This window comes from Epargyreus clarus, unplaced genomic scaffold (assembly GCF_041222505.1).
Source record: "Epargyreus clarus isolate Ecla_fem2 unplaced genomic scaffold, WU_Ecla_fem_2.2 ptg000035l, whole genome shotgun sequence".
Lineage (NCBI taxonomy): Eukaryota > Metazoa > Arthropoda > Insecta > Lepidoptera > Hesperiidae > Epargyreus > Epargyreus clarus.
The window spans coordinates 734,671-762,649 of record NW_027332240.1 but is presented as its reverse complement, the minus strand read 5'-3'; the positions used below and the strand labels follow the sequence as shown (position 1 = coordinate 762,649).

Here is a 27,979-nt window from a genome sequence, read left to right as displayed (position 1 = left end):
GTACGCACTTCAAGTATCAATGAATCACTTATAAGAGTTATAAGCAATTCAAGCCCTTTAGAAAGCGGCTAGAGCGGTACGAAAGTATGGCTGTCTCTTTCTAACTTACGATTTTCAACTGTTTTTTACGAGAAAGCTGTAAGCAGTAAGCAAGAAATACATCTGACTCTTTCTCACACGAACGTATTTCATGAATGCAAAGCTTGTCTCGTTCGTTCAAGCTGGTTTGACCAGTTTGCCGCCGGCTGGCGCGAAAGCGCGCGTTCTTATTGTTTCCTTATACTACTAAATACTCAAATAAAGGAATAACGAAGTATTTGGACGAAAACTTGTGAAAAATTAAAAAGAAAACATAAGTGACATAGACAACAAAAACTGAACGTTCGGTATTTGAAAGCAATAAGGCGGTGTTTTCGAAGCTTTTTTGCGTCTGGATTTCAGTCTTAGTGGTAAGCTCAGATTAATTAAAGATTTTAGCAATATTATAAGCACTATTTAATTTATATGGTTTTATATTTGTTGCGCCTATTATTTTAATAAATTTATGAGTAGGTATATGGCTTTATGAATAGTAAATTGTGCGTGAATGTCTTAATCAAAATATAATAAAAAAAATTACAAAAACGTATATGGTTATAACTATTACTATATACTTGGTATAGATGAAACAAATACCATTTAAATTAAAAATTAATAATTAATGTAAAATTATAAATAACATTCAATCACCAATTTATGACTTTTAAAAAATAAAAATCATAGACATTATAAAAACTGTTTTAACATTTTGCTTTTTTATTGATCCACAAGGTCTTTGACATAAGAAATAGCAATTTATTTATAATTCCAGCTATTACAATAAATTAAAATATCCTCTTTAATTACATTTATAGAAACCTTTGTTGTTAAGATAATAAGGTCGTAAACAGTACGCAAGTTGCGAGACGGGGTCGTCGACCTCTCTCGGATTTGTGTTAACTTGAAACTTGTGCAACTTACGCTTTACTTATCACATTATCGTGGATGTGCTGTGGACAATAGTGGCTACTGGTCCTCGTAGACGACTAAAACGCCGTTAATTTTTATGATACTTATAAGAAAGAGATTTAATTTTATTATTTTTTATTGAATTTAAGTAGCAAATGAGAATGTAGTCCACATGTAGTGGTTACTGACGCCCATAGACATGGATAGGTCTCAAAGTTGGTGTCACAAACCTTGGAACGCCTCGGATAAGTATGCCCCCCTTACCACTTCAAACTAGAACACAGCACACACACACACACACTGCTGTTAATAGGCAGGCAGGTGTGGCGGTGGTGCCAGAGTCGAATCACAAAGGGTTCTAGCAACTTCAGAAACCCACTTTTACTAGGCATCATTAGTTTTAGGAAAACTTTGTCTTTAGGTAGAAACGATTTTTTACCGACTTCGAATAAAACTTCTACTCTATTTAAGAGTAAAAACCAAGTATAGGAAGGACTCCTTTTCATCAGGTATACTGCAATCTTCTTTGCTACTTGAAAAACCCTTGGGATTAACTTGACATATTATTTAGGGGTCCGAGGTTCAAATCCCTGGCACGCACCTCTGATTTTTCGAAGTTTTGTGCGCATTAGAAATTAATTATCACTTACTCAAAGGCGAAGGAAAAGCATCGTGAAGAAACCTGCATACCTGAGAGATCTTTAATAAAAAGTTCTCAAAGTATTGTGAAGTCTACCAATACGCACTTGGCCAGCGTGGTGGACTATGGCTTAATCCTTCTCATTCTGAGAGGAAACCCCTGCCCAGCAGTGGGACAGTAATTGACGACGCTCCATTAAGCAAAACATGCCAACAGCATGACGTAATACTCAATTTACAACTAAATTGCATCGTGGTCGGACCGGCTGAGGTCCTATAATTAAATTGGCCCTTCACTTCATATGCCATGCGAAGATTCGCAATCCCTACTGATATTAATGCGATTTATTTGTTGCGAATTTATTTGTTGTCCGTCCATCCATATGGTCGTTTGTTCATTTCTCTGTCCGTCCGTCCATTTATTCGTTTATTAATTCGTCTGTTTATTAGTCCGTTTGTTTGTTTGTTTATTCATCTATTTATCCATACGTTTGGTCATTTGTCTGTCTATTAGTCCGTGTGTTGTTTGTTTGTTCATTTGTTTATTCGTACATACGTTTTTTCATTCGACTGTCCGTTTGTTCATTCGTCTATTTGTCTCTACGTTTGTTCATTTGTCTGCTCGTTTGTTCGTTTGTTCATTCGTCTATTCGTCCCTACGTTTGTTCATCCGTCTTTCCGTTTGTTTACTCACCTATTCGTCCCAACGTTTGTTCATTCGTCTACCCGTTTGTTCTTTTGTTCATTCACCTGTCCGTCCATTCGTCTGTTTATTTGCCGCCAGTCACTTGGTTTGTCTGTCCGACCAACAGTTTGTTCGTTGTGCATTCATCTGTCCGTCCACTTGGTTCTTCATTTATTCTTTCGATTGTTCGTTTGTTCATCCAACTATTCGTTCAACGTAAAATTTTACATCCGAATATTTCCAGAGCTTCCTAAAACAGGTTATCTTTAGATAAAAGATAAAAAAGATATAAAAGCTTTTGGCTAAATATGCCTACCTCTAATAGATTAAGATAGCGTGATAGTGGGTTAATCTAAGCCCGGCCATCAAGTAAATTGGATCCGATGACGTCATAAGGTCTTGTGGGTCAATCTGGATCGCAGGTAAAGATGGCCTAAAATAAGACAGGAATTATCTATGATTATAAGCTGTACATTTTTTAATTTACACCATTTTTTATCAAGGTGTAGTTTTTAAAGGTGGTAGAACCCTTTGAAGTTGCGTTGTATGTGGTGTGTTTGTGTGGTAGTGGTTCGACTACCAAGCCACACCTATTATAATAACAGCAGTGTTAAGCACTGATGTGTTCTGGTTTAAAGGGTGTGGTACATGAGGTATACTCTTCGAGGCATTCCAGCTTAGTCCTCAGGGATAGCAATGCATCTGTGGCAATAGTTGTTGTTTTTGAAGTTGGCAGAACCCTTTGTGGTTCGACTCCGGCAGCACCACCGCCACACCTATTTCTACCTAATAACAGCGGTGCTAGGCGCTGCTGTGTTCCGGTTTAAAGGGTGTGGTAAGGGAGACAGACTTTTCCGAGGCGTTCCAGCTTAATCCTCAGGGGTAGCGGCGCATCTGTGGCCGACCTCAGATAAAGATATCTAATCCTATCTGAGGTTGATTACAGATGTCCATGGGCGGCAGTAGCCACTTACCATCAGGTGGACTGCATGCTCGTCTGCTACTCCTACATTATAAAAAAAATAGTCTAATCTTAATTATCTGGAGTTCACTACAGATGTCCATGGTCGACGGCCACTTACCATCAAGGACTGCATGCTCGTTAGCTACTTCTGTTAAAAATACCTTCAAACCAAAATACAGAAGCGCTATAAAAAGAAATTGGTATGTTATGTCAAGTCTCGCGTATGCTCTGAAAGGCTGCCTTAACGAAGCTAGTCTGCTAATGAACCAACCATTAATTAGAAAGGTCGAGGTTAAGACCTGGTTGTCAACCCATGTCTATTTGTATCTTTATTTCATGTTCGTTTCATTCGTTTTTTGAATTTTAAAAATAAAACTTTTTATTCGACCTATTGTCAATTTTTTTTTGTTTATGCAATGGCTTCTCGGTCTTATGACCATTTTGCAAATGTCAAGTTGTTGTACGTATAAAAGCGGGGAAGTTCAAAATATAATATATAAAGATCGATTAATTTGGAAAAGAACAAGGATCCGGGAAGTTTAGGAAAATATACATAAATAGGAAAGGAATATAAGTATTAAATAATTATTAGAGATCGATATTGTTTGTAGTTAAATAAGATGCTAACATTGAATTTCAACATTTATTATTCCCGCTCAAAACATAACTCAAATGTCAAGACGCGTTCTTTTTCTTTTTTGTGCTAACTTCTACAATCGTACCAGCCAGTGATTATATAAATTAGATCTTATTATTATAAAAATAATATATAATTTTTCATGATGTCTTTCATATTTACACAATATAATTAATTAAAATTAAAAATAAAATAATACTATAATAAAATTTGAATAGTTTTCTAACAGAAAAGTCACACAAGGTAATAAAGGAACAACAGATGCTATATGCTGCAATAGATGATGATGTGTTTACCCCCACTGCGAGGGGTACTGTTTTCGAACTTAAATAATATGTGTGTACATATGTCTCATTCTTTGTCACGCCCTATAACCCAAGCAGTTTGATGGATTTTAACATAAAAGGTGTTGTTAATCTTCTAAATTTTGGGAGTGACATTGGCAATATTTTTAACCAGTTAGGCTTTTTGTTATAATATTTTTGTACTTTTATACTTATATTCTTTCAAAGCCTTAGCCTAATGAGATAGTGTTCAGTTTCCATAGATAATACTTTATTTTTATAAAGTAGGCTGAATACATTAGGCCGTACCGAAAAAAAAATGTATTCTAAATTCAAAAGTTGTGTCCAGTTCGACACGGCGTTGTGTACACGTATGTAAATTAAAATTATTTAGTGCACGGAATTATGTGCTTTAACTGTATTCGTATAAGCACTAAAGCTGCCTGCGTAACATTGGAATGCAACCTATACATGCAAAAGTATTCAAATTAAGAATGTGGAGAGCGGAAATCGTAATCAGTTTTTTTTTAATTTCTTTATTCGTGGTCAGCTAAAAATAAAAATACCTTGGGACTTCACATAAAATATAAAAAATAAAATGAGTAGGTAAGTCTCAATAAGGGGGTCCGAGGTTGAAAGCCAGACATGTACCTCCGATTTTTCAAATTTATGTGCGAATTAATGATCTCTTAAACGGCGAATAAAAACATCATGAGGATTCACACATAGATAACACACTTCATAGATAACACACTTCACACATAGATAAGTATAGATATCTCACCGCCTTGTAATTGAAGGAAACCATTATATGGCTTAAACGGCTGACAATTCTGGCAGCCATTTAATGGCTGTCATGATGTAATTTACGTGGAACAATGCCGACAGTTAAGTGGCGCATAAACACGAAATCGAAAAGTGTGGAGAAACATCGGCACATTCGTAAATGAACTAAAAACTACATTTTTTTTTTTTAATATTTTTCAAACACGAAAATAGATGACAGCGACAGTTTCAATTGTCAAAACTGGTTACATTTTCTTGTTAGGAGTGAGTAATCTTTACTAATCTATGTATTCACACAAGATTTTTTTAAAAAGTCAACCAAGGTACATATGATTACTCACTCCTAACAAAAAAATGTACCCAGTTTTGAGAATTGAAATAGTTGCGTAAAAAAGTTTTGCCACGTCTCCGTGCTAAAATGTCCCTAAAATATTTGAAATAATTATTTATTTATTACGTAAATTACGCACTATTAGTTATTTATTCGTAAATTTTCTCTAAAAATGTTTTAATTTGTCAAGAATTTAAAAAAAGAACTTACTAAAATAAGCCAATTGTGGCTTCATTCAATTTCAAGGCGGCGAAGTATCTTTACTAATCTATGAATATATCACAATCTGCCTAGATTGCAATCTAAATTCGCCTTAAACATACTTGGTTTTACAAATATTATTATATCTTCATTGCATGACGGCTCTCATTCTCAAAATAATTAAAACGTCCTTCAAACAAATTCTCCTAAACAATAATATAACGAAACAGCTTAACGAAACGATAACAGTTAATTTGTGACAATTATAAATAATGTGTCTGAATATTTAAAATAGCTATTGAGTCAACAAAGAGTTTATTTAAAACTAATTTCGGCGCGTGGTTTCAACTTTTTTTATAAAACAGGAGTAGCAGACGAGCATGTAAGCAAGTAAGTGATAGCCTAATGGTTAAGAAACTCGGCCTTTCGATCGAGGGTCCGAGGTTCAAATCCCAGGCACGCACTTCTGATTTTTCAAAATTATGTGCGTATCAGAAATTAATTATCGCTTGCTAAACGGTGAAGGAAAACATCGTGAGGAAACCTGCATAGCTGAGAGGTTTATAGAAAAAAATATCTCAAATGTATGTGAAGTCTACCAATACGCACTTGGCCAGCGCGGTGGACTATGGCCTAATCCTTCTCATTATGAAAGGATACCCGTGCCCAGCAGTGGGACAGTAATGGGTTGATGATGAGACAAGCATGCAGATGGACTGATGGTAAGTGGCTACTGCCGTCCATGGACATCTGTATTAACCCTCAGATACGATTAGATATACAAGTCCTACAAGTCAGCCACAGACACGCCGCTACCCCTGAGGACTAAGCTGGAACGCCTCGGAAAAATATGTTTCCCTTATCACACCCTTCAAACCAGAACACAGCAAGGCGTAACACTACTGTAAATGAGCAGAAATAGGTGTGGTGATGGTGCCTGCTGATTATTACACTGCTGTAATTAAGCTGAAATAGGTGTGGTGATGGTGCCGACGGAGTCGAACCACATATAGTCTGTAACCATCCAGGGGGTCGCAATAAACATTGAAAACCACTGCTTTACATATTACACGTATTTCTATACACTTTTGTATAAATCAAGTCATTTGTCTGCAAAATGTTTATCTTCCTGCTTCAAACCATTCGTCAGAATGACTACGTTCATTATTGAAACTGACTTGTAGTGTGCCGGTGTTCTTAGAAGTTGTTATTCCAAGAATTTACATACGAGAATCTGTACAGACAGTTGGATTTTAGTTGAAGAAAATCTAGACCTGGTATTGTGATGTGTACGTATTAAAGTTTATTGCTTTTTATTGTTGTTGTTTATTGTTTTTTATTAAATTAAAATTAAGCTTGTTATTAAATTGCTATGTTAGCATTTTACATAAGCTCCCCCTCAAAGTGGTTCGGATTCCCTCTCGACAGAAAATGAAAAAAATAGGAAGCTCTTTTTTGTTTTTCGTCAACAAATTTCAAAGAATTTATCCCCCCTTCTATCATTACACCTAACTTAATTCATTCGGACAATAGCCCCCTCTTTTTATTGCCACTGCTTTTGGAACCTTATTTTAATGTGTTTTATCGACACAATTAACGTTATAAAGCATATGAAATAAAATATATATACTAAATTTCATAGAGATACCTGCAGAAATGCAGATTTTATTCGCATTTTAGCATATCCGAAATTTTGAAACGCACTCCTGTAAAGTTGACATTTGCAGTTACGATATTATATTTGTAGGAGGGGTCGATATGTTGGTATGTATGGGTCAAATGGTACTTTAAAATGTGGTAGAACTAATATACTTAGCAGATTACCACGTGGGGCAAGTGCGGAAGTCTGTCATGCATATTTTCCTTACGATTCCGATATTTTGCTTACGCTAACCCAATGGTTGACTCGTGATTCTTGGACACCAAGAGTCGCCTCTCAGGTGAAAGGGGCTTATGTCCATAGTCCAACACTAGTGGGACTATGGACACTGGCCAAGTACGAATTGGTAGACTTCGTACACCATTGAGATTGATTTTTAAAGAACCCTTTTCATTCTTTTTCATTATTCAAGCCATAGATTAGTAAAGATACTTCGCCGCCTTGAAATTGAATGAAGCACGAACGGCTTATTAGTAAGTTCTTTTTTTAAATTCATGACAAATAAAAATATTTTTAGAGAAAATTTACGAATAAATAACTAATACTGCGTAATTTAAATAATAAATAAATAATTATTTCAAATATTTTAGGGACATTTTAGCACGGAGACGTGGCAAAACTTTTTTACGCAACTATTTCAATTCTCAAAACTGGTCACGTTTTCTTGTTAGGAGTGAGTAATCTTTACTAATCTATGATTCAAGCAAGTAAAAATTATTTTTTCATACGCACTAAAGATAGAAAATTAAGAAGTGTGTGCCAGTACATCCATTAGGGTATTACTGTTTATTTTTAGACATTTATATTTTATCGCGAAACTACAAATGCGTTTCATGAAGGGATCCACTAGCAAACTGACCCAATAGCCCAGACACTTCAAATATATTTACAGATAGCCATAAACCTGAGAGCTGCGCAATTCCGCTACATTCTTGGCGCTGGAAGCCAATAAAACCATAGAACAAATCGTGGCATAAATCCCATTTATCTATTCATATGTTTTCCGTCTAAATCGAACCATAGCACTATTGATTTGGTGATGGTCATAAAGATGACTACGTGCGTTCTTTGATGGTTTTTAAGGTTCCGTACGCCTGTTTAATATTACTAAGCCTCCATTGTTTTTCCGCCTGTCTCAGGGCTCTGTCTCTTGAACTATATCTACGCGTAGATAGACACTTGAAATTTTTTGAGTATGTATAAATGTGGCCGCCGTAACAACATAAGGTAACAATAAGGTAACTAGTATAAGGTAAATACCAAAAATTAAAACAAAAACCTGAAAAATAAATGGGAGTGGTCATTCAAGAAACTGCTATTTTTCGGCGTTTTCCGTTTATCCGTTGAACCGTAATGAATAGATAGTACAATTTTTCACAGTTAATTTAATTCTACGAAAACAAATACTAAAATTAAAAAATAAATGAAAAATTATTGGTACGGAACTCTCCATGTGCAAGTTCGTCTCGCACTTGGTGAATTTTATTTATATACATAAAAATAGTCAGTATATATAGACACACATAGAAGTTACAGTTCTTTAATGGTTAGCAAAATATGAAACTTAAAATAAGTAAGTATATTTACACTTAGTTAAAATTTTGAAGCATTTTTTGTGATTCCAGAGGGTGCCAAAGGAACCCTATCTAATGGTCCGCTAATGAAAAAACTTACAAATGCACTAGTCACCCCTACGATTTTTGTAAGTTCCTCTCGATTTCTCTGGTCTGCCATCATCAAACCCTGATTTCCTTATAATGGGACCACCTTGGAAATATCTTCTTTCCAACCAAAAAAGTCATCAAAATCGGTTCATAAACGACGAAGTTATCTCCGTACAAACATAAAAAAAACATAAATACTTTCGAATTGAGAAACCTCCTGTTTTGAAGTCAGTTAAAAAAGCATGTTTCTTGTAGTTTACAAGAAATCTGTTGTTTTAGGTATTAGCTACTAAACTATTACTAAATAGCGTTCCATTCTTACTCCTATTTAAATTATTATTTAGTTTAGTTAAACAAACTTTTATTCCCGCTCAAAATATAAGTCAAACGTCAAGACCCATTTCCTTTTTTATGCTAAGTCATAAAATCTTACCTGCCAGTGATACATACCTGTAACTTATTTTTATACAAATTGTATTATTACCAAAATGACGCAAAATAATTAATCAAAATAATAATAAGTATACTCAACTAACTATTAAAATAATTATTGTTGTGTACGGCCCTGCACTTACACCCGAGGCACTGGCTCGATAACATACGATGTGCGCGGGCAGCGCGTCCGTTCTCACCTTTGGCTCTCACGGTACTGACGCCGCACGCCCCGCCCCACCGTGTGCCCGAGACAGTGTTTACAGCTATTACTATTGTTAATAGTATGATACAAACACTACATCCCTTTCTTATTAAAATCTTTATTTTTGCAAGTACAGTGGAGCGTCGATTATCCGAACGTCGCTCAACCGAACGACCGCTTATCCGAACATAGTACGCGCGGGTCAATGAGGTGGGGCCTCTCACCACCGCCCGCCCGCGCGTCAGTTTTCGCACACTTGTCGCGACTTGTTCACTTCGTTATTGTACGTCCTAGTAACTGCTAGTACAGAAGTAACGGTAGTAGTAGTAACAGCGACCAGTATCAAATATCTGTTCTCAAAAAAGTACGTGATCTAGCCTCTCGTAAGCGGGTAGGCTTGCTTCGGCAGACGAAGATTCAAGATTTTTTTAAGCGTTAATTTTAATTAGTAAACACTAGTTTGACTACAAGATTGTCTGCACTTTTTTTTGTTTATTTCCTATTTGTCATTAAAGATATTCATAAATGTAAATTATATGGTTTTCATTTAACTGTACGTAAATTTGTATGACTGAATCAATATATATGTACATTAGTTCGATTATCCGAAAATACCGGTTTTCCGAACACCCACGTCCCCCAATTAGTTCGGATAATCGACGCTCTACTGTACCCCTAATAACAATTATTAATTTAATAAACAGACAATCATTCAAAATCTAAAACAGTATTTAATTCACATTATTTTCACGGCCTCCAGTCTCATCCTCACCTCCCTCATCTACAGCTTGCCATTGTCCTTCTATTCTTTTTAAGTGTAATACGTTCCTCCTTAAGGTTTGTCCCGTTTCCTCATTTCTTACCGTAACGTCTCCATCTTTTTTCTGTTCTACAACGTGGGGTATTGGGTTATAATTCAAAGTAAGTTTGTTTGTCTTATTCATCTCCTTTATATATACCTTGTCTCCTTCATTCAAATCCGAGTCTCGCGCCTTACGTCTCCTATCCCCATAATCTTTCCCCTTTTCCTTTTGCCATTTATCTTTATCTCTTATTTCTGTGTCGTCGTCTTTGTTACATATGTCTTGCAGTGTTGGAATTTTATCTCTGTTTAATCTTTTAAAAAATAATTCCATTGGCGTTTTGCCCGTCACAGAGTGGGGTGTAGAATTATACATCATGAGATATTCATTCAAACATTCTTGCAAGTCCTTTTTCTCCAGTTTTCCAATCTTTAAACGCTTTAATATGTCCCTATTTTGCCTTTCTACCTCACCATTTTGTTGTGGCCAGTAGGGGATGGTATTAAAAAGCAGTATGTTACAATTCTTACAGAATGATTTGAACTCATCACTGATGAACTGTCGTCCGTTATCGGCAGTGATTGATGAGGGGTAGCCTAATCGGCTAAATATTTCTTTTAGTAACCGCATTATTACAGTGCTGGTAATAATTTTTGTAATTTTGATCTCTTTATATCGACTGTAATAGTCTACTATAACCAAGAGATAATCACCACTAGGCAATGGGCCAAGTAAGTCCATGGCGACATCGATCCAAGGTCCTTCCGGTAATTCGCGACGCTTCATAGGAGCAGGTGGATATGGTAATCCAACTAATGTGCAACCCTTACAACTTTTCACTAAGTTCTCGGCATCTTTATCTATCCTTGGCCACCAAACTTTGCATCTCAACCGGCCTTTCATCGCTACGATTCCAGGGTGCCCCTCGTGTGCTGCGTCTAAAACACTCTTCCGAAGCTTCGACGGTATGACTAGTCTGTTACCCCTTAAAAGAACGTTGTCAAAGAAACATAATTCGTTTTCAAAAATTTTGTATCCTTTTACGGATTCATCCCAATTATTAGTGTAAACGCCCTTTTTTACTTTGCGTATTTCCGTATCTTCTTCCGAGTGCATCTTAATCTCCGCCATAGAAACTGCTCGAGGTTTTGCATTTTCCACAATCTGATTAACATGCTCGTCACCTTCCGTGGTCTTCAGTTGATTTTTAGAACTACATAATCGTGACAATGGGTCGGCTATATTCGACTTACCAGGCTTATACTTAATATTATACCGATAAGCCTGTAATCTTAACACCCATCGCTCTATTCGAGCGCATGGTTTCGACTTAGCTCCAAACAAAACTTCCAAAGGCTTATGGTCAGTGATTAAATCAAATTCTTTCCCAAATAGAAATACATTGAAGTGTTCTATAGCCCAAACTAGGGCTAGAGCCTCTTTTTCGGTTTGGCTATATCTACGTTCACAGTCTGTCAACGTCCGGTTCCCATACGCAATTACTCTAGGCCCTTTAGCGTCAATTTGGACCAGAACTGCACCTAATCCAACTGGGCTAGCATCAGCTATGACTTGGGTTTTGTCTTGAACATCGTAATACCCAAGTGTCTGAATTTTTGTCAACGTCTCTTTTAGTAATGAGAAACTACGATCTTGCTCAGTCAACCAAAACTCTTCAATATTTGCATTTTTTCCAAACTTTTGTCTCAATAATTGCTTTAATGGCTCAGTCATGGTAGCCATATTAGGTATCCATTTATTAATGTAATTTATAAGGCCTAAAAAACTTTGTAATTCCTCTATGGTTTTCGGAGCTCGAAATTTAGCTACACTTTCTATATATTTCTTTAATGGTCTAGTACCTTCAGGGGTCAGCTCATGTCCAAGAAAATTAACCTTTCTCACTTTATATATGCATTTGGTGTCGTTAAGTAGAACATTATTTTCCTTCAGTACTTGTAACACCTTCTGAAGGCGTAAATCGTGTTCTTGTTCTGTTCGCCCGTAAACAAGAATATCATCAATGAAATTGATAGCTCCATCACATTTGAGGAGTATTTTTTCGAGTATTTTTTGGAATAGCTCCGGTGCACACGTTATACCGAACATGAGACGCTTATATCGGTAAAGACCTTTTGAACTAATAAAAGTTGTGATATGCCTAGAATCTGGGTGCAATTCCACTTGATGGAATGCGTTCTTAATATCCAGCTTACTAAAATACTCAGCCTTTCTTATTTTTGGCAAAAGGTGTTCCATAGATGGTAATGGGTGATTTTCACGCATAATGGCCATATTGGCACGTCTCATGTCCACACATAGACGTAATTCCCCGTTATCTTTTAATATAGGTACCATAGGAGATATCCATTTCGATGGTCCATGAACTTCTTCTATTATGTCACTATCCAGCAATTCCTTAATCTTAATTTCAATCTTTTCTTCCATTGGTATAGGTATACGCCGATATGGCTGCGAAACAGGTTTTTGTGAATCATCAATGGGGATCTGTACTAAAACATCTTTAAATTTTGGAAACGGTTCATTTTCTATTTGGTTGACTTCAATACCTAGTTTCAGAACGCCGAGATTTATTGCGCTATCTTTGCCTAATAAGTTTCTAGATCCATTTGCGATAACGTACATGTGTGTACGCTCCTCCCGGCTTTTTACTTTAATCACTGTCTCAATGGATCCTACAATATCTAACGGAGTTTTACTGCCGTACGCAAAAAGCGTTTTATCTGGTTTTTTATTTTGGCTTAAATATTTTACTCTTTTTTCTTTTAACTCTTTCCATGTCTGTTCCGTAAGTAAATTGTATTTTGACCCAGAATCAATCAGCATTTTTGTTTTTATACCTCCTACGTCGCATTCTATATTCGCGTCATTGTTAATATTAAAAACGTAATCGACTTCATCTTCTGTTATATTATTAATTTCTTTCCTTTTTCTCATTTGCTTGGTTGGTCTTTCCTTTTCTTGTTTACTACTTTCCCCCAGTTTCCTCTTCCTAAATAAATATTTCTTGCAAAATTGTTGAAAATGACCTAGCTTTCCACAAGCATGGCATGTTTTTCTTATTGCTGGGCAATTTTTGTGATCTGAGGTGTGTTCTAAATTTCCACACCTACCGCATCCTTTCTTGTCAGTAGGCCTGAATCTGTTACTGTAAATTTTTGAAACATTTAGTTTTTCTTTAACAGAAGTAATTGCATTAACTTCATGACTCTTATTTTGCTGTCCATAGTCTTCCAATTGCCTACTGACGACTTCTAATGTATTAGCTTCTGTAATAATTTTGTCCAGTGTTATGCTGTCACCAATTGTCAAAATTTTCTTTCTTAAATCGATTGATAAGCACTTCTCTGCAATTTGATCGACCAAATGCTCTTCAGGCTTTTCAAATTGGCATTTTTCCGCTTGATTCCTTAACCTGACTAGGAATTTTTCAAACTTTTCACCCTCTTCCTGTCTAATCAGGCGAAAAACGTGCCTTTCGTAAACTTTACTCTGCTTAGGAGTAAAGTAATCGTTAAGTTTTTGTATCGCTATTTCATAAACATTGTTGTCATTAGTTGGTTCTGCGCTAGCACCTGGCAAGTTGTAGAATATTTCTTGAAGGCTTGGTCCACCCAGTAATAATAATGTCGCTCTTTTCTTTACTGGTGTTATAATGTCTGTTGCCTCTAGATATATATTTAGAGACCGTTTCCACTTTTCCCATCTCTGTCCTAATGAGGCACTATCTCCTTCTAAATCGAGTTTTTCTAGTGGTGGTAAATTGCCAGACATTGTGATGAGTAAATTGGACCTGAAAATAAAAATACTTGTTTTTCGACTTTGTTGCGCTTTCCAATTTAATGGTAAAGTGTATACAGTAATTATGATTAAAAAAAAACTATTTTTATAAATTATTTCCAATTATATAGGGGTACATTTCTAACAAAGTTTTCCAATTTAATGGACGGTCATGTGAACCACAGTTTTCCAATTTAATGGACGGTCTTTTGAACCACAGTTTTCCAATTTAATGGACGGTCTTTTGAACCACAGTTTCCAATTTAATGGACGGTCTTTTGAACCACAGTTTTCCAATTTAATGGACGGTCTTTTGAACCACAGTTTTCCAATTTAATGGACGGTCTTTTGAACCACAGTTTTCCAATTTAATGGACGGTCTTTTGAACCACAGTTTTCCAATTTAATGGACGGTCTTTTGAACCACAGTTTTCCAATTTAATGGACGGTCATTTATACCACAGTTTTCCAATTTAATGGACGGTCATTTATACCACAGTTTTCCAATTTAATGGACGGTCATTTATACCACAGTTTTCCAATTTAATGGACGTTTTTTATAGTAATCACCAATGGAGATAGGTATGTAACTTATAATTCGTTATTTTGTAGAATCAAACCCCCACGCTTAGATAAGTATCTTAGATAAGTAAAATACATATAATGTCCTCTCCCAACAAGAAAGTGCAACCAGCTCTGAGAACTGAATTTTTTATTTTTATTTTATTCATTTTTTTACGTAAAACACGCAGTACTAGTTTATTAGTATAAGGTTACATTTATACTTACACATTATTGCGTTAGTTCAACATTACTAAATAAATAAAACTTTAAAATAGTTTAAAATCTTTCACTCGAAAAATAATGCTGGTTGCAACGATTCATGATTTAAAAATAATAAAAGGAAATCATGGCGGGAAACGTGAAACGCTAATTCTGGGGCCACACTACCGGCTAACGTCAATGCCCATTAGCGCGATAATTATTGCGACAATTTTTAACACGCTAAAGTCGGTGGCCACACCTACGGTTAACGTGCATTATCGCAATAATTAATGGCATTTCTCGTTAGTGTGCCCCTGCAAAAGACGATGGAGGTCTCCCTCCCTTTGCGGCCCCACTTAACCTTCAATGCGGCGAGGCATCTATCCATTTTACTTATCATAACCCACACGAATAATATAATTTATTTAAGCTATTCGCGCCATAATAATACTTTATACACTTTATTAATAATTTTGCATTAATTTTAAATAACACAGCTGAATAAGACACGCAATATAAGTTCCAAAATCAATTATTAGTAACTGAATTATTTTAGTGAATTAAAATACACCGTACGACCTTATACCAAATTGCACTCGAAAGAAAACGGTTTGATAATTGACGCTTTGTTGTCGTGTAGGTGGTTAACCAACGAGTAGGTAACTTAAAACTTTACAACTACGTTAACAGTATGAATACTAAACTCGTATGCTAATACCTATTTCACTTAATTTGATAGTGTTGCTTTCCTTACCTTTGCCCCTTATTTTGATTATTTCTAACCCTTCTTTTATCCTCGTCGCCACTTGTTGTGTACGGCCCTGCACTTACACCCGAGGCACTGGCTCGATAACATACGATGTGCGCGGGCAGCGCGTCCGTTCTCACCTTTGGCTCTCACGGTACTGACGCCGCACGCCCCGCCCCACCGTGTGCCCGAGACAGTGTTTACAGCTATTACTATTGTTAATAGTATGATACAAACACTACAATTATATTTAATAACACTTGAATATCTCTCATGCAAAACAACATTCTATTTTAGAAAACATTTTGACACGTGACAAAGTAGATTAGTAAAGTTACGATGTGTAAAAATTCCACAGATTAAAGCATATTTACGGGAACACTAACAGTGTACTTAACGCAATATCTGGGCATTTTGCCAGACATGAAATTATTGCGTACACAATAGACCTTCGATAAAGCTTCGGATCTAGTAAAAATAGACTGCTAATACGAGATAACTCGTAAAGGCTTAAGCGAAGTGAATGAAATTGCAGTCTAGATGGTAAGTGGATACTGTTGACCATGGACATCTATAATCAACCCCAGATTAGATTAGATTCCTACCTGAGCCGGTCACAGATGCGTTGCTACAGCTGAGGATTAAGTTAGAACACAGCACCGCTTAACACTGTTATCGGGCAGGAATAGGTGTGGCGGTAGTGCCGCCGGAGTCGAACCACAAGGTTCTACCAAGTTCAGCATTTATTGTTTATTTAGAAGTAGTGAATGCTTGCAATATATCTGATGGTAAGTGGCCACTGCTGCTCATGAATATCTGTATATCTCAGGTATAATTGTAACCCTGATGTTGGCCACAGATGCGCCGCTACCCCCGAGGAATAAGTTGAAAGACCTCATGATGTGTTTCTCTCTTACCACTAATATACAGTATGTAACTTTAAAGACATTATTATCGTAAAGTAGATAGGAAATGAACTTCCTCCCAAGATATTTCCGGAATGCTTTGATATGAAGATTGAAGATGCTTCAAGAATGGCGCAAAATAACTTTTCAAAGCCGGCGATGCATTGGCCTCTCTTATAGCAAATGTCCATAGGCGACGGTTATTGCTTTCCATTAGCTAGCCCGGCTGCCTTATCGCTAGTTATAAAAAACCAGTAGCGATAGGTTATTGACCGGTAACATCTTAGCTCATCGTCACGCATCGTCGATCGGGCGATATGCTTCGATAATCATATCGACTTTCCAATATCTTCATTAAGATGCCTTCGCGATACATTTAAAGGTGTGGAGTCCCTGGGCTACTTAGATAACGGTTGGCAGTCTGAATGATGTCTACTGTATTTCAAAAACAAATTAGTTATGTACATTTTTGAATATCTTTTATACTAGGGTATGCTGATCATTCCATAAAGATTATTTTATGCAATAAAAGCTTCAATAACAGCTCCATTCTTTATTTTCTCTGACAATCCATTCTATGACATTATATTCTCTAAAACAATATAATATCCTTCTTTCTTTTTATATAGTTTCCCGCTACATTGCTACTCACTAGCAATTAATAGACTCGTTTTTGTTTTTATATTTTTGTTTATCATTTTTGTATATATGTAAATTTTGTAAATAAATTGTTTTATATTTATTAAAGAAAAAAAAAATAGACTCTTATTAAAATAAAATAATTAAAAGAGTATTGTAATGAAAATATAGCCTTACACTAGCTTAATATTAAAATATAAAGTTAATTGATATTTACAGTCATCATCAACCCGTTATCGTCTACCGCGCTGGCCAAGTGCAGTATTGGTAGATTTCACATACCTTTGAGTTTTTTTTATATAAATCTCTCAGGTATGCAGGTTTCCTCATGATGTTTTCCTTCACCGTTTTAGCAAGTGATAATTAATTTCTAATGCGCACATAACTTTGAAAAATCAGAGATGCCTAGGATTTGAACCTCGGACCCCTCGATCGAGAGGCCGAGTTTCTTAACCACTAGGCTATCACTGCTTAGTAAAATAAGTATTGTTATGAAAATATTACACTAGATTAATTACTAGTTGATTGATATTTACAAAAAAATCACATTGATAATTTATTGAAAATTCTCAAAACACAAACCCAAACATCTTGCAGCTAATCAATAAGCAACGAAGGTTAATTGTTACAATGGATTGATTGTAATTCGTAATCAATTGCGTTATGTGGGAGGACTTACAAATTACTGAACATCGCCCAAAAATAACCTACGTTTACATTTACGTCAATCTAATGAGTAGATTTATTACTGTTAATACCACTGAAGTTTGGTGTTTGTTTAAGTTGGGTATAATATCATGCAGGGATAGCCTAGAAATCTTAAAAAAAGTCTCAAAAGGTATGTGAAGTCTATCAATTCGCACTTGGCCAGCGCGGTGGAGTATGGCCACCTTAATGGCCTAATCCTTATCATTGTGAGAGGAAACCCGTGCTCAGCAGTGGGACAGTAATGGATTGATGATGATAGCCTATATGATCGTTGAAAACACGGGATCTCAATCACGAGACCCGAGGTTCAAATCCAACCCTCAGATTTCAAGGTTATGTAAGTATTATAAATTAATCGCTTTGAAGGTGAAGGAAAACAACGTGAGTAAACCTGAATACATGAGAAATGTTTTTAAAAAAGTCTATGGTCCACCGCGTTGGTCAAGTGTGAATTGATAGACTTCACATATCTTTGAAAACATTTTTTTAAAGATCAAGATTCTCAGGTATGCAGGTTTCCTCACGATGTTTTTCTTCGCCGTTTAAGCAAGTGATCATTAATTGCTAATAAGTACATAACTTTGAAAAATCAGAGGTATGTGCCTTAGTTGAAGTTCGAACCTTCCGATCAAGAGGCCGCGTTTCTTTAACCACTAGGCTATCACTGCTTTTTAACACCATCGTTATAAGGCAGGCAGTTTTAGAGTTGATAGAACCCATTGTGGTTCGACTCCGGCGGCACCACCGCCACACCTATATCTGCCTTACAATATAATAACAGTGTTAAGCGCTGCTGTGTTCTGGTTTGAAGGGTGTGGTAAAGGAGACATACTTTTCCGAGGCGCCAAATTAGTCCTCGGGGTTAGCGGCACATCTGTGGCCAAACTCAGGTAGGAATATCGTATACTATCTGGGGTTGATTACAGATGTCCATGGGCGGCAGTAACCACTTACCATCAGGTGGACTGCATGCTCGTCTGCTACTCTTATATTATAAAAAAAGCAGAAATAACTGTAGCAATGGTACCTCCAGTTTCGAACCATAAAGGATGCTACAAGGTGCAATGACTTCTGAACTCGTGTTCCAGGTGGCATAATGCGTGAAAGTCTTCGAAGGCTAGCATCAGATGACGGCATGGTGTCGCGGCAAGCTGGAGACAGCAGGGTGCGCGTGGAACTCCTGGACGGTCACCACATCACTATTGATGTTGAGGTGAGCATGCTTATTATAGTTATGATACAGTATAAAAAACGAAGATAAAATGAGTAATCTAAATATATATAACTCAAAGGTGACTGACTGACATAGTGATCTATCAACGCACAGCCCAAACCACTGGACGGATCGGGCTGAAATTTGGCAGGCAGGTAGATGTTATGACGTAGACATCCGCTAAGAAGGATTTTGATCAATTCTACCCCCAAGGGGATAAAATAGGGGATGAAAATATTACTTCGTAACGGGAGCGAAGCCGCGGGCAAAAGCTCGTTTAGGAATATAATTATAGGCATAGCTATAGTTCCTTAAGGGACCAACATAAGTGGTGTCGTCGATATAGTCGAAAAAGTTCCCTACGCTCTGATTTTTTGTTACGCTATACTAAGGAGCCAGGATATATAGTCTCTGAAAGTCGACGAAAAATAAAAAAAGGTCATAATAACAGGTAAAAGGTCAAATGTCAGTTTGATTTTTTCTTTTCTTTTCGATGCTAAGATGGGGTTCCATTCCTCCCAAAGGGCCTTTATGTACGCCCATGACTATAATTTATTTATTTATTTTCATTTAACTCAGACATAGTCCATATTTTGTTAGAATTTACATTGTACTTTAAAACCTATGTTAGTAAAACTTATTATAATTAATTATAATGACACAAAAAATAATAATAATTGAGAACATTTTTATTTAATCAAGTTACATCTAAAGTTACAGAAAAAACATCGAATCCATTTCGGTACTTATTATTTTTTGTTTCTGTTTATAATTCCAGCGCAAAGCCCGCGGCGCAGATCTTCTCGACAGGATCTGCGATTCCCTGGACATCGTGGAGAAAGACTTCTTCGGTCTTCTCCACGCGCAGCGCGGCGACCCTCGCGTCTGGGTGGACCTGAACAGACGTCTCTCGAAGACATTTAGAAGTTGGTTTTGAATTTACTCGATGAAAACATTAATATCGCCACCAAATTAGACCCTTGTCCCACCGGGATGTCGTGGCGATGTCACCAGCGACGTATCCAAGCATAATATAATAAACTGGCGGCGTTGCCGAACCGAGCGCATATGAGATACAATGAGGCAGGTAACTCATTTGGCGACGGTTTGGCAACGTCGCCAATTTGTTAGCATAATATGAGATTTTATAAGAAGTAGTAAAATCAATCTTATTCTAAGAGTGGACTTTTGTTCAGTAAAGGTACATTATTGGGGAGTGGTAAAACAATATAGGAGGAACACACGAGCATGCACTCCACCTGATGGTAACTACTACTGCCGCCCATGAACATATGTAACAACACCTTATAGAATTAGATTCCTACCTGAGGTCGGCACAGATGCGTCGCTACCCCTGGAGACTAAGCTGAAACGCCTCGGAAAAGCACGACTCCCTTACCAAACCTCTCAAAACAGCGCTTAACACTGCTGTTATTAGGCACAAATAAGTGTGGGGGTAACCGCCGGAGTCGAACCACAAAGGGTTCTACCACCTTCAAATAACTCATCAACTGTAAGCTATCATAACCACTACCACACCATACCATAAAAATATATTAATACCAAGTTCTACCGGTTTTCAGACGAACCCTGGGACGTTCGGTTTTCGGTGAAGTTCTACCCTCCAGAGCCTTCAGAGCTACGTGATGACGTCACGCGGTATCAGCTTGGACTGGCAATAAGGAGGGACTTGATGGAAAGTACGTTGCCATACTCCTTATAAGGCTAAAGATAACCTGTTTAAGGTCTGCAAATACTTGCTTTGATAAACTCAGATGGTCAAAATTATCAAAGGTGGTCCATGTTAACAAAACTTTTTTATAATATAGGAGTAGCAGACGAGCATGCAGTCCTCCTTTGGTAAGCGGCTACTGCCCCCCATGGTCAACATAATATAATACATAATCAACATAATCAACCCCAACATAATCAACCCCAGATAAGATTGGAATCCTACCTGAGATCGACTACAGATGCACCGCTTCTTTTGAGGACTAAGCTGGAATGCCTCGAAAAGTGTGTTTCCCTGCACCCATTAAATTAGAACACAACAGCGCTTAACAATGATGTTATTAGACAGAAATCGTAAAAATAAAGTCAGCGAACGAAGTTTCAGTCCTGATGACTAGTGTTCACGTGTTCAGTCCTGTCCATGGGCATCTGTAATCAAACCCTAGTACAGGGGTTCTTGTCCCTATAGTCCCGGGACTAGAATAGGGCTACGGTACCTCCTGCCTGTCGTAAGAGGCGACTAAAAGGGGGGTTGCGGTAACAAAAAAAATCAAAAAGTACAGGGGTTCTGCCAGAAGCTGATCACTTATTCGACGCCACTTTTGAGGATTAAGATAATCGCATCCACACTCTTCCACCGAGACGCAAAAACTGCTTCACACTAGAAATTAGCATAGCTGTGGCATATCCTTGGTTTAGCCCAACTGCTTCTACTTTCAGAACCCTTACGTCTTCCTAACCAAAGAATATTCTCGAATCTTCCAGGCCGTCTCTCCTGCTCCATAATAACGTACGCGCTCCTAGCGTCCTACGTGCTCCAAGCCGAGCTGGGTGACAGGGAGACCAGGGTGGGGTCTTCTATCATCTCGGAGCACAACGCCACGCCCATCAGCGTCCTCACACCGGACCTGGAGGACAAGATTGATGAGCTGTATAGGAAGCATCGGTAAGATTTGAAAATGGAGTTTCTTTAGAGGGAAAGATAGATACAGGATAGGGTAGAGAAGGAGCTATCTCTCTTTTGATCTATAGATATTAGAGAAAAAATGAGAAGTAGTTTCTTAAAGTGATTTTCTTGAAGCGGTAAGTGAGAAAGAGAAGCTTAAACACAAGTAGAATGACAATCAAAATTGGTTCTGTTATTTTCGAATTTATAACGGCAGAAATAAAAAGAAACAGACGTTAATGTCTATTTTTACCCGACTGCCAAGGAAGGGTTATGTTTAACGCGCGTATCTTGTATGTTTGTCTTTCTTTATTTGATCCGATCTAACAAACGGGTGGATGAATTTCAACAGTTAAGGTGTCATTATATTTGTTTCAATGACCCGAGTGTCCTTAGATAGGAGTTAGTAAAAAAAAAATCAAAATGGCGGATTTTAGGCGCGAAATAGGAACACATTTAAAAAAAAAGTTAACCGAACCTATCGAGTAGGGTATCAAATGAAAGGAAATGAAACGGAGATTATAAAAACATATTTGTATATATATAAAACAGCAAGGTGGCTGACTGACTGACTAACTAAATGACTTTTTCATTTTTCAGAAATTAACGTACAGCCTAAACCAAGGACCTAACAGTTCTGAAATTTTGCACATAGGTTCTCTATACAGCGTGAATAAGTACTAAGAAAGGCCTTTTGGAAATTCTACCCTTAAGAGGGTAAAATAGGGGAAAACAGTTTTTTTGAAATTCTTTAATTTTGAAGTAACGACTATAAAATTTTAAATTTGGCTTTCTATATAAGAACAAGGAAGCACTAATTAACCCCCCTCCGAAAAATCAACCCCGTAGGGGGTAAAATAAGGCTTAAAAGTTCATTTGAACAATCGTCAATTTTGAAGCAAATTCTGAAATTATGTATCAGGCTTGTTAGATAAAAATAATGAAATTCTACCTCTAACGAGGTAAAATAATGACGGAAACTTTGATTTAATGAAGTTATATATTTTATAGACCGTAAATGGATTTTTTCACGTCATAGTAACACGTTTTAAAAAAAGTTAACCAAACCTATCGAGTAGGGTGTCAAAATAAAAGAAATTAAGAGGAGATTACACATACATTATATATCTTATATATAAAATTCTCGTGTTGGTTACCGTACTCCTCCGAAACGACTTCACCGATTTTCACCTAATTTTATATACATATTCAGTAGGTCTGAGAATCGGCCACTATCTATTTTTTTTACCCCTAAGTGATAAGGGTTGTTCACCCTTAACATTGTTTTATTTTTATGGCAACACAACGTTTGCCGGGTCAGCTAGTACATATATACTCGTATATACACATCGAGATGACTGTCTGACTAAATGAGTGAGTTCCTGTGCCAGAGATCAACGCAAAGAAAAAACCCTGAACTTAAGCATGCTGTAATTTTACACATAGGTTCTTTATGTAGCGTAAATGAGCACTACGAGGAAAAAAAATTTTACCAAAAAAATAAAACCGACTTCTATGTCACTACAAAGTAAAAAATAATTGAAATAAATGTTGGTTTAGTACATATTTCTGAAGTCGGCGCTCAATATATTTCGTTTGATAACAGCGTGTCCAATATGAGCGCCGACTTCAGAAATATGTACTAAACCAACATTTATTTCAATTATTTTTTACTTTGTAGTGACATAGAAGTCGGTTTTATTTTTTTGGTAAAATTTTTTTTTTCACCCTTTTTAGTGATGATATGCTAACGTTTGTATTAATATTATGTAAAATTGTATAAATGTGATCATGAATAAAGGTAAGGTCTGAATAGATACGGATTGGATCCACCCGCTCGCAGGGCGCTGCCGCGCCCTTCTCGCTTAGTTTTATATTGTCTTATATGTTCCAACCTAACCTAACCAATTCTTTAAGCTTTATGAGATACTAATTATTGGCTAGGTTAGGTAGGAACAGATAAGTAAATAAATCAAACTAGGTGGTAAAACTCTGCGAGTGAACCGGTCCAATTTACCTTAATTCAATAGTTAAGAAAAGAAAAAGGAGTTGATGGTCAAATTTTTCATCATATATCTCTGTCTAGCTACTTCATTACAACAAATGTCTAATCTATATACTTTACATGGTAGGCACCTCTGCATCATCAGGATTGAAGAATTGAAGGTCATATCTTCCATCATATGTCTCTACTCAAAGACCTTATCATATATTCGTAAGCTCCAAATGCCTAATTTGTATGGTTGAGGCAGGAGGCACTTCTGCATTATCAGAGTTGAAGAGTAGAAGGTCAAATTTTCCATCATATATCTCTACCTATCAACCTTATTGAATATTCATAAGCATCAAATGCCTAACTTGTATGGTTGAGGCAGGAGGCACCTCTGCATTATCAGAGTTGAAGAGTGGAAGGTCAAATTTTCCGTCATATATCTCAACTTATCGACTTTATTAAATATCCATAAGTTCCAAATGCCTAACTTGTATGGTTGAGGCAGGAGGCACTTCTGCATTACCAGGGTTGAAGAGTTGAAGGTCAAATTTTCCATCATATCATGATAACCTAGACACTCAATGTTCATTTTAAGTTTCATGAGAATTGAGTGGGCAGAAGGTAAGTTGTCATAAAATATGTAAAAAGGAGGGGTAGTGATGATGAGTTCCACCCCATAACTTAAATTCTAATCATCAGAGCGTACTAATGTTAAGGTAGGAAAGTACCGCAACAAAACACCCTTTCATATGAAAAAAAGAAAATTAAAATTGGTTAAGAAATACTCGACTTATTCAAGTTTATATGAAATCGGGTTTTTCCAATTTTCCGGGAAAACTGGCGGAAATTTTCAAATTTCCTCGAAATGGGACCCCCTGTGAAACTAGCCGCATACAATGGCGTATGAATCATGTCGATCGGTCGCGGCATCGCGAAAAAATCGCCGAACAAACATAAAAAAAAAAAAAAAATAGATATATACGGTCGAATTGAGAAACCTCCTCCTTTTTTGAAGTCGGTTAAAAATAGGATAATATTTTTTGAACATCTTTTGTTTTTGAAGCAGACACCTACTACGAAACTTTGTATGTGGTTTTCTGGATAAAAATAATGAAATGCCTATTTCACTGCTTTTGGAAATTCTACTTCAACCTTTTTGGTGCAGTCGGGTTTTTTAATTTTTAAAATAATTACTTGTTTAAAATGGATTGAGTAGGCTCGCTTATTTTTAACAGACAGAAATGAGTTAACAAAAATCCAATTCAGCATGTTCAAAAGGAATTGTGTAATAAGGGTATTCCGTTTAGAAGTTATTAGGGTTTTTTCTCTGTGAACATTGTAAAATGTAAAATTTTGTGTGTTTTGTTTTTGTTGTGTAAACTATTTTACAAAAACTATGTTTATGCTTTGTTTTAGATAGAATAAGTTTTTTGCTATGCCGGCTAGTGTGGGCTTGGAGTATGGGTTCTGATGCACTGATGCACTGATTTAACTGATGTTAAGTGTGCAACCCAAAGTACGTAGGCGTATCGCCAAGCGTAGGTATGAGAAATGAGGTTGACTTATTTATGTTCGTTTTTATTTTGTGATATAAGTGGCTACTTGGCTATTGCCTATAAAATATTCATACCTATAATTGATATGATGCAGAATAGTTCTCAACACCACTAACACCATACATGATACTATCATCAACAACAAGTTTGTACCTCTATTATAAGCCACAAATGAATTTAGAAATGAGTAAAAGTTAGAAAAAGTAAGCAGTTCAACCACGATTATTTCCTTTAAAGATTTGGTATCAATTTCCAGGGGTCAGACTCCAGCTGAAGCAGAGCTGAACTACCTGGAGAACGCGAAGAAGCTACCGCTGTATGGCGCAGAGCTGCACTCCGCGCGCGACAGCGACGACGTGACCATCGCGCTCGCCGTCGCCGCGCCCGGCGTCGCCGTGCTCAGGGACGGGTGAGCCACCACCACTGACCACAACCACCATTACCACCACCACCACCAATGTCGATGCTTACCACCACCAACAATGCCAATGCTTACCAGTACTACCATTACCACCACCACTACCACCACCCTTACTGACCACCATTACCACTACCACTTCCACCACCCTTACTGATCACCACTACCATCACCCTCACTGACCACCATTGCCACCACTACCACCACTACCTGAATCAGTAACTACCACAACCCCCCCGTACCACCACCACGAGCAATGCCAATGCTTACCACCACTACCATTACCACCACCACTACCACCACATCTAACACCACCACTACCGCCACCCCTACGACCACTACTACTACCACCATATCCACCACCACAACTGACCACCACCACAACTGACCACCACCACTACCACCTGCCAATGATGCCAATGCTTACCACCACCATTATATGTATACTCCGACGACAATAACCACTGCCATAACTATTAGCAGCAGAGATAGGACCATCATCACCACGATCACCACCACCATCACCTACATCACCATTAACACAACCTACCACTATCACTCATTACTGTTATTACAAAAGCATGACTACCATTAATAACAAACAAGGCTACCACCTCCACCCCTACTCCACAGAACTCCTCCACTACCGACATAACTTACCACGACCACTATCATAAATAATTATTCACCATCACCACTGTAACATACCACTACCACCACCACCAATATATATTACTACCACAATCACTACTCCTACCACCACCACTATAACTTACCACCACCACTATTCATCCCTTAAAAAAATAAAAAGAACACCAACCATTCATTATCTTCCAGGGTGCTAATGAACAGGTTCCCATGGGCGAAGATCACAAAGATCAGCTACAACAAGCGATCTTTCACGCTGCGTCTCCGAGCGAGCGAGTTCGACGAGTTCGAGACCCATCTGAGCTTTAAGCTGCCGTCCACGAGAGCCAGTAAGCGGCTCTGGAGGTGTAGCGTTGAGCACCATATGTTCTTCAGGTGAGGTGGAATTAAATATTATTGTGGTGGTAGAACCCTTTGTGGGTCGACTCCGGCGGCACCACCGCCACACCTATTTCTGCCTAATAACAGCAGTGTTAGGCGCTGCTGTGTTCCGTTTTGATGGGTGTGGTAAGGGAGACATAATTTTTCGAGGCGTTCCAGCTTAGTCCTCAGGGGTAGCAGCGCATCGGAGGCCGACCTCAGGTAGGAAAATCTAATTTTATCTGGGGTTGATACATATGTCCATGGGCGGCAGTAGCCACTTAACATCATGTAGATTGCATGCTCGTCTGCCACTCCTATATTATAAAAAAAAAGTCCACGCCAAGCTACAAGTGATAATTTATTTCTTAAAGGTAGTAAATCTTAAAAGTTAAATCGTTATTTTGTGAGCAAACGAACATGTAATCCATCTGATGGTAAGTGGTCAGTGACGCCTATAAACACCTGTAACCAATTCCATATAGAATATGTTTTACATGAACTATCACCGAGCAACGAGCAATACATATTTGGTATCGTAAATCAAAGGTAGGAGAACCCTTTGTAAACTCTGGCGGCACCACCGCCACAACTATTTCTGCCTAACAACAGTAGTTTTAAGCGCTGCGGTGTTCTGGTTTGAAGGGTGTGGTAAGGGACATACTTTTCATAGGTGTTCCAGTTTAGTCCTTAGAGGTAACGGCGCATCTGTGCCCGACCGCAGATAGAACTCTTATCTTATCATTAGTGCTAATTAGTGCCGAGATTTTATACTGTAGCAATTTGGAGTGACACGATTGAGCAACAAATCAATTGATTATATTCCTGTTTGTTCCAGACGCGAAGTCCCGGTAAAAGTGGACCGGGTGCAAGGTTTCCCACGGCTGGGCTCCCGCCGCCTGTCCTGCCGTCGTACGCTGCGACAGTTGAGGGACCTGCCACCCACACCACCGATGTGTGCCTGACCACTCCCCACACTACACTAGACTACTTTACAACACACTTCAGTAAAAGGACATCTCAGATTCTGAGTACGTGAGGCGCCATCTCTTGTAGAGTAACGGGAAGTCGCCACAACACCATATCAAGTACTCCACATCAACTACATGCCTGAAACGTGAAGTGCAAAGGTGTGTGAAGTTTACCAATGCTATCTACGTATATACTCTAATAGGGAGCCACTAACGGGACAATAATAGGTGTATGAAGACATCAACTCCACAGCACATTGTCATATCACACTTTACAGCACATAACGCTTTATCATATT

General features: G+C 37.6%; 1 protein-coding gene across 1 annotated transcript; it reads left to right on the top strand.

Annotated features, from left to right (window-relative positions):
• The first annotated feature begins 216 nt into the window (after positions 1–216).
• On the top strand, positions 217–27,715 carry LOC140756475 (band 4.1-like protein 3). Its single transcript, XM_073091988.1, has 8 exons — positions 217–449; positions 18,933–19,057; positions 19,836–19,983; positions 20,641–20,757; positions 21,554–21,734; positions 25,540–25,692; positions 26,539–26,724; positions 27,548–27,715. The coding sequence occupies exons 2-8, from the start codon at positions 18,941–18,943 to the stop codon at positions 27,672–27,674; spliced, it is 1,029 nt and encodes a 342-aa protein (XP_072948089.1). The 5' UTR covers positions 217–449; positions 18,933–18,940; the 3' UTR covers positions 27,675–27,715.
• Positions 27,716–27,979: the final 264 nt, after the last annotated feature.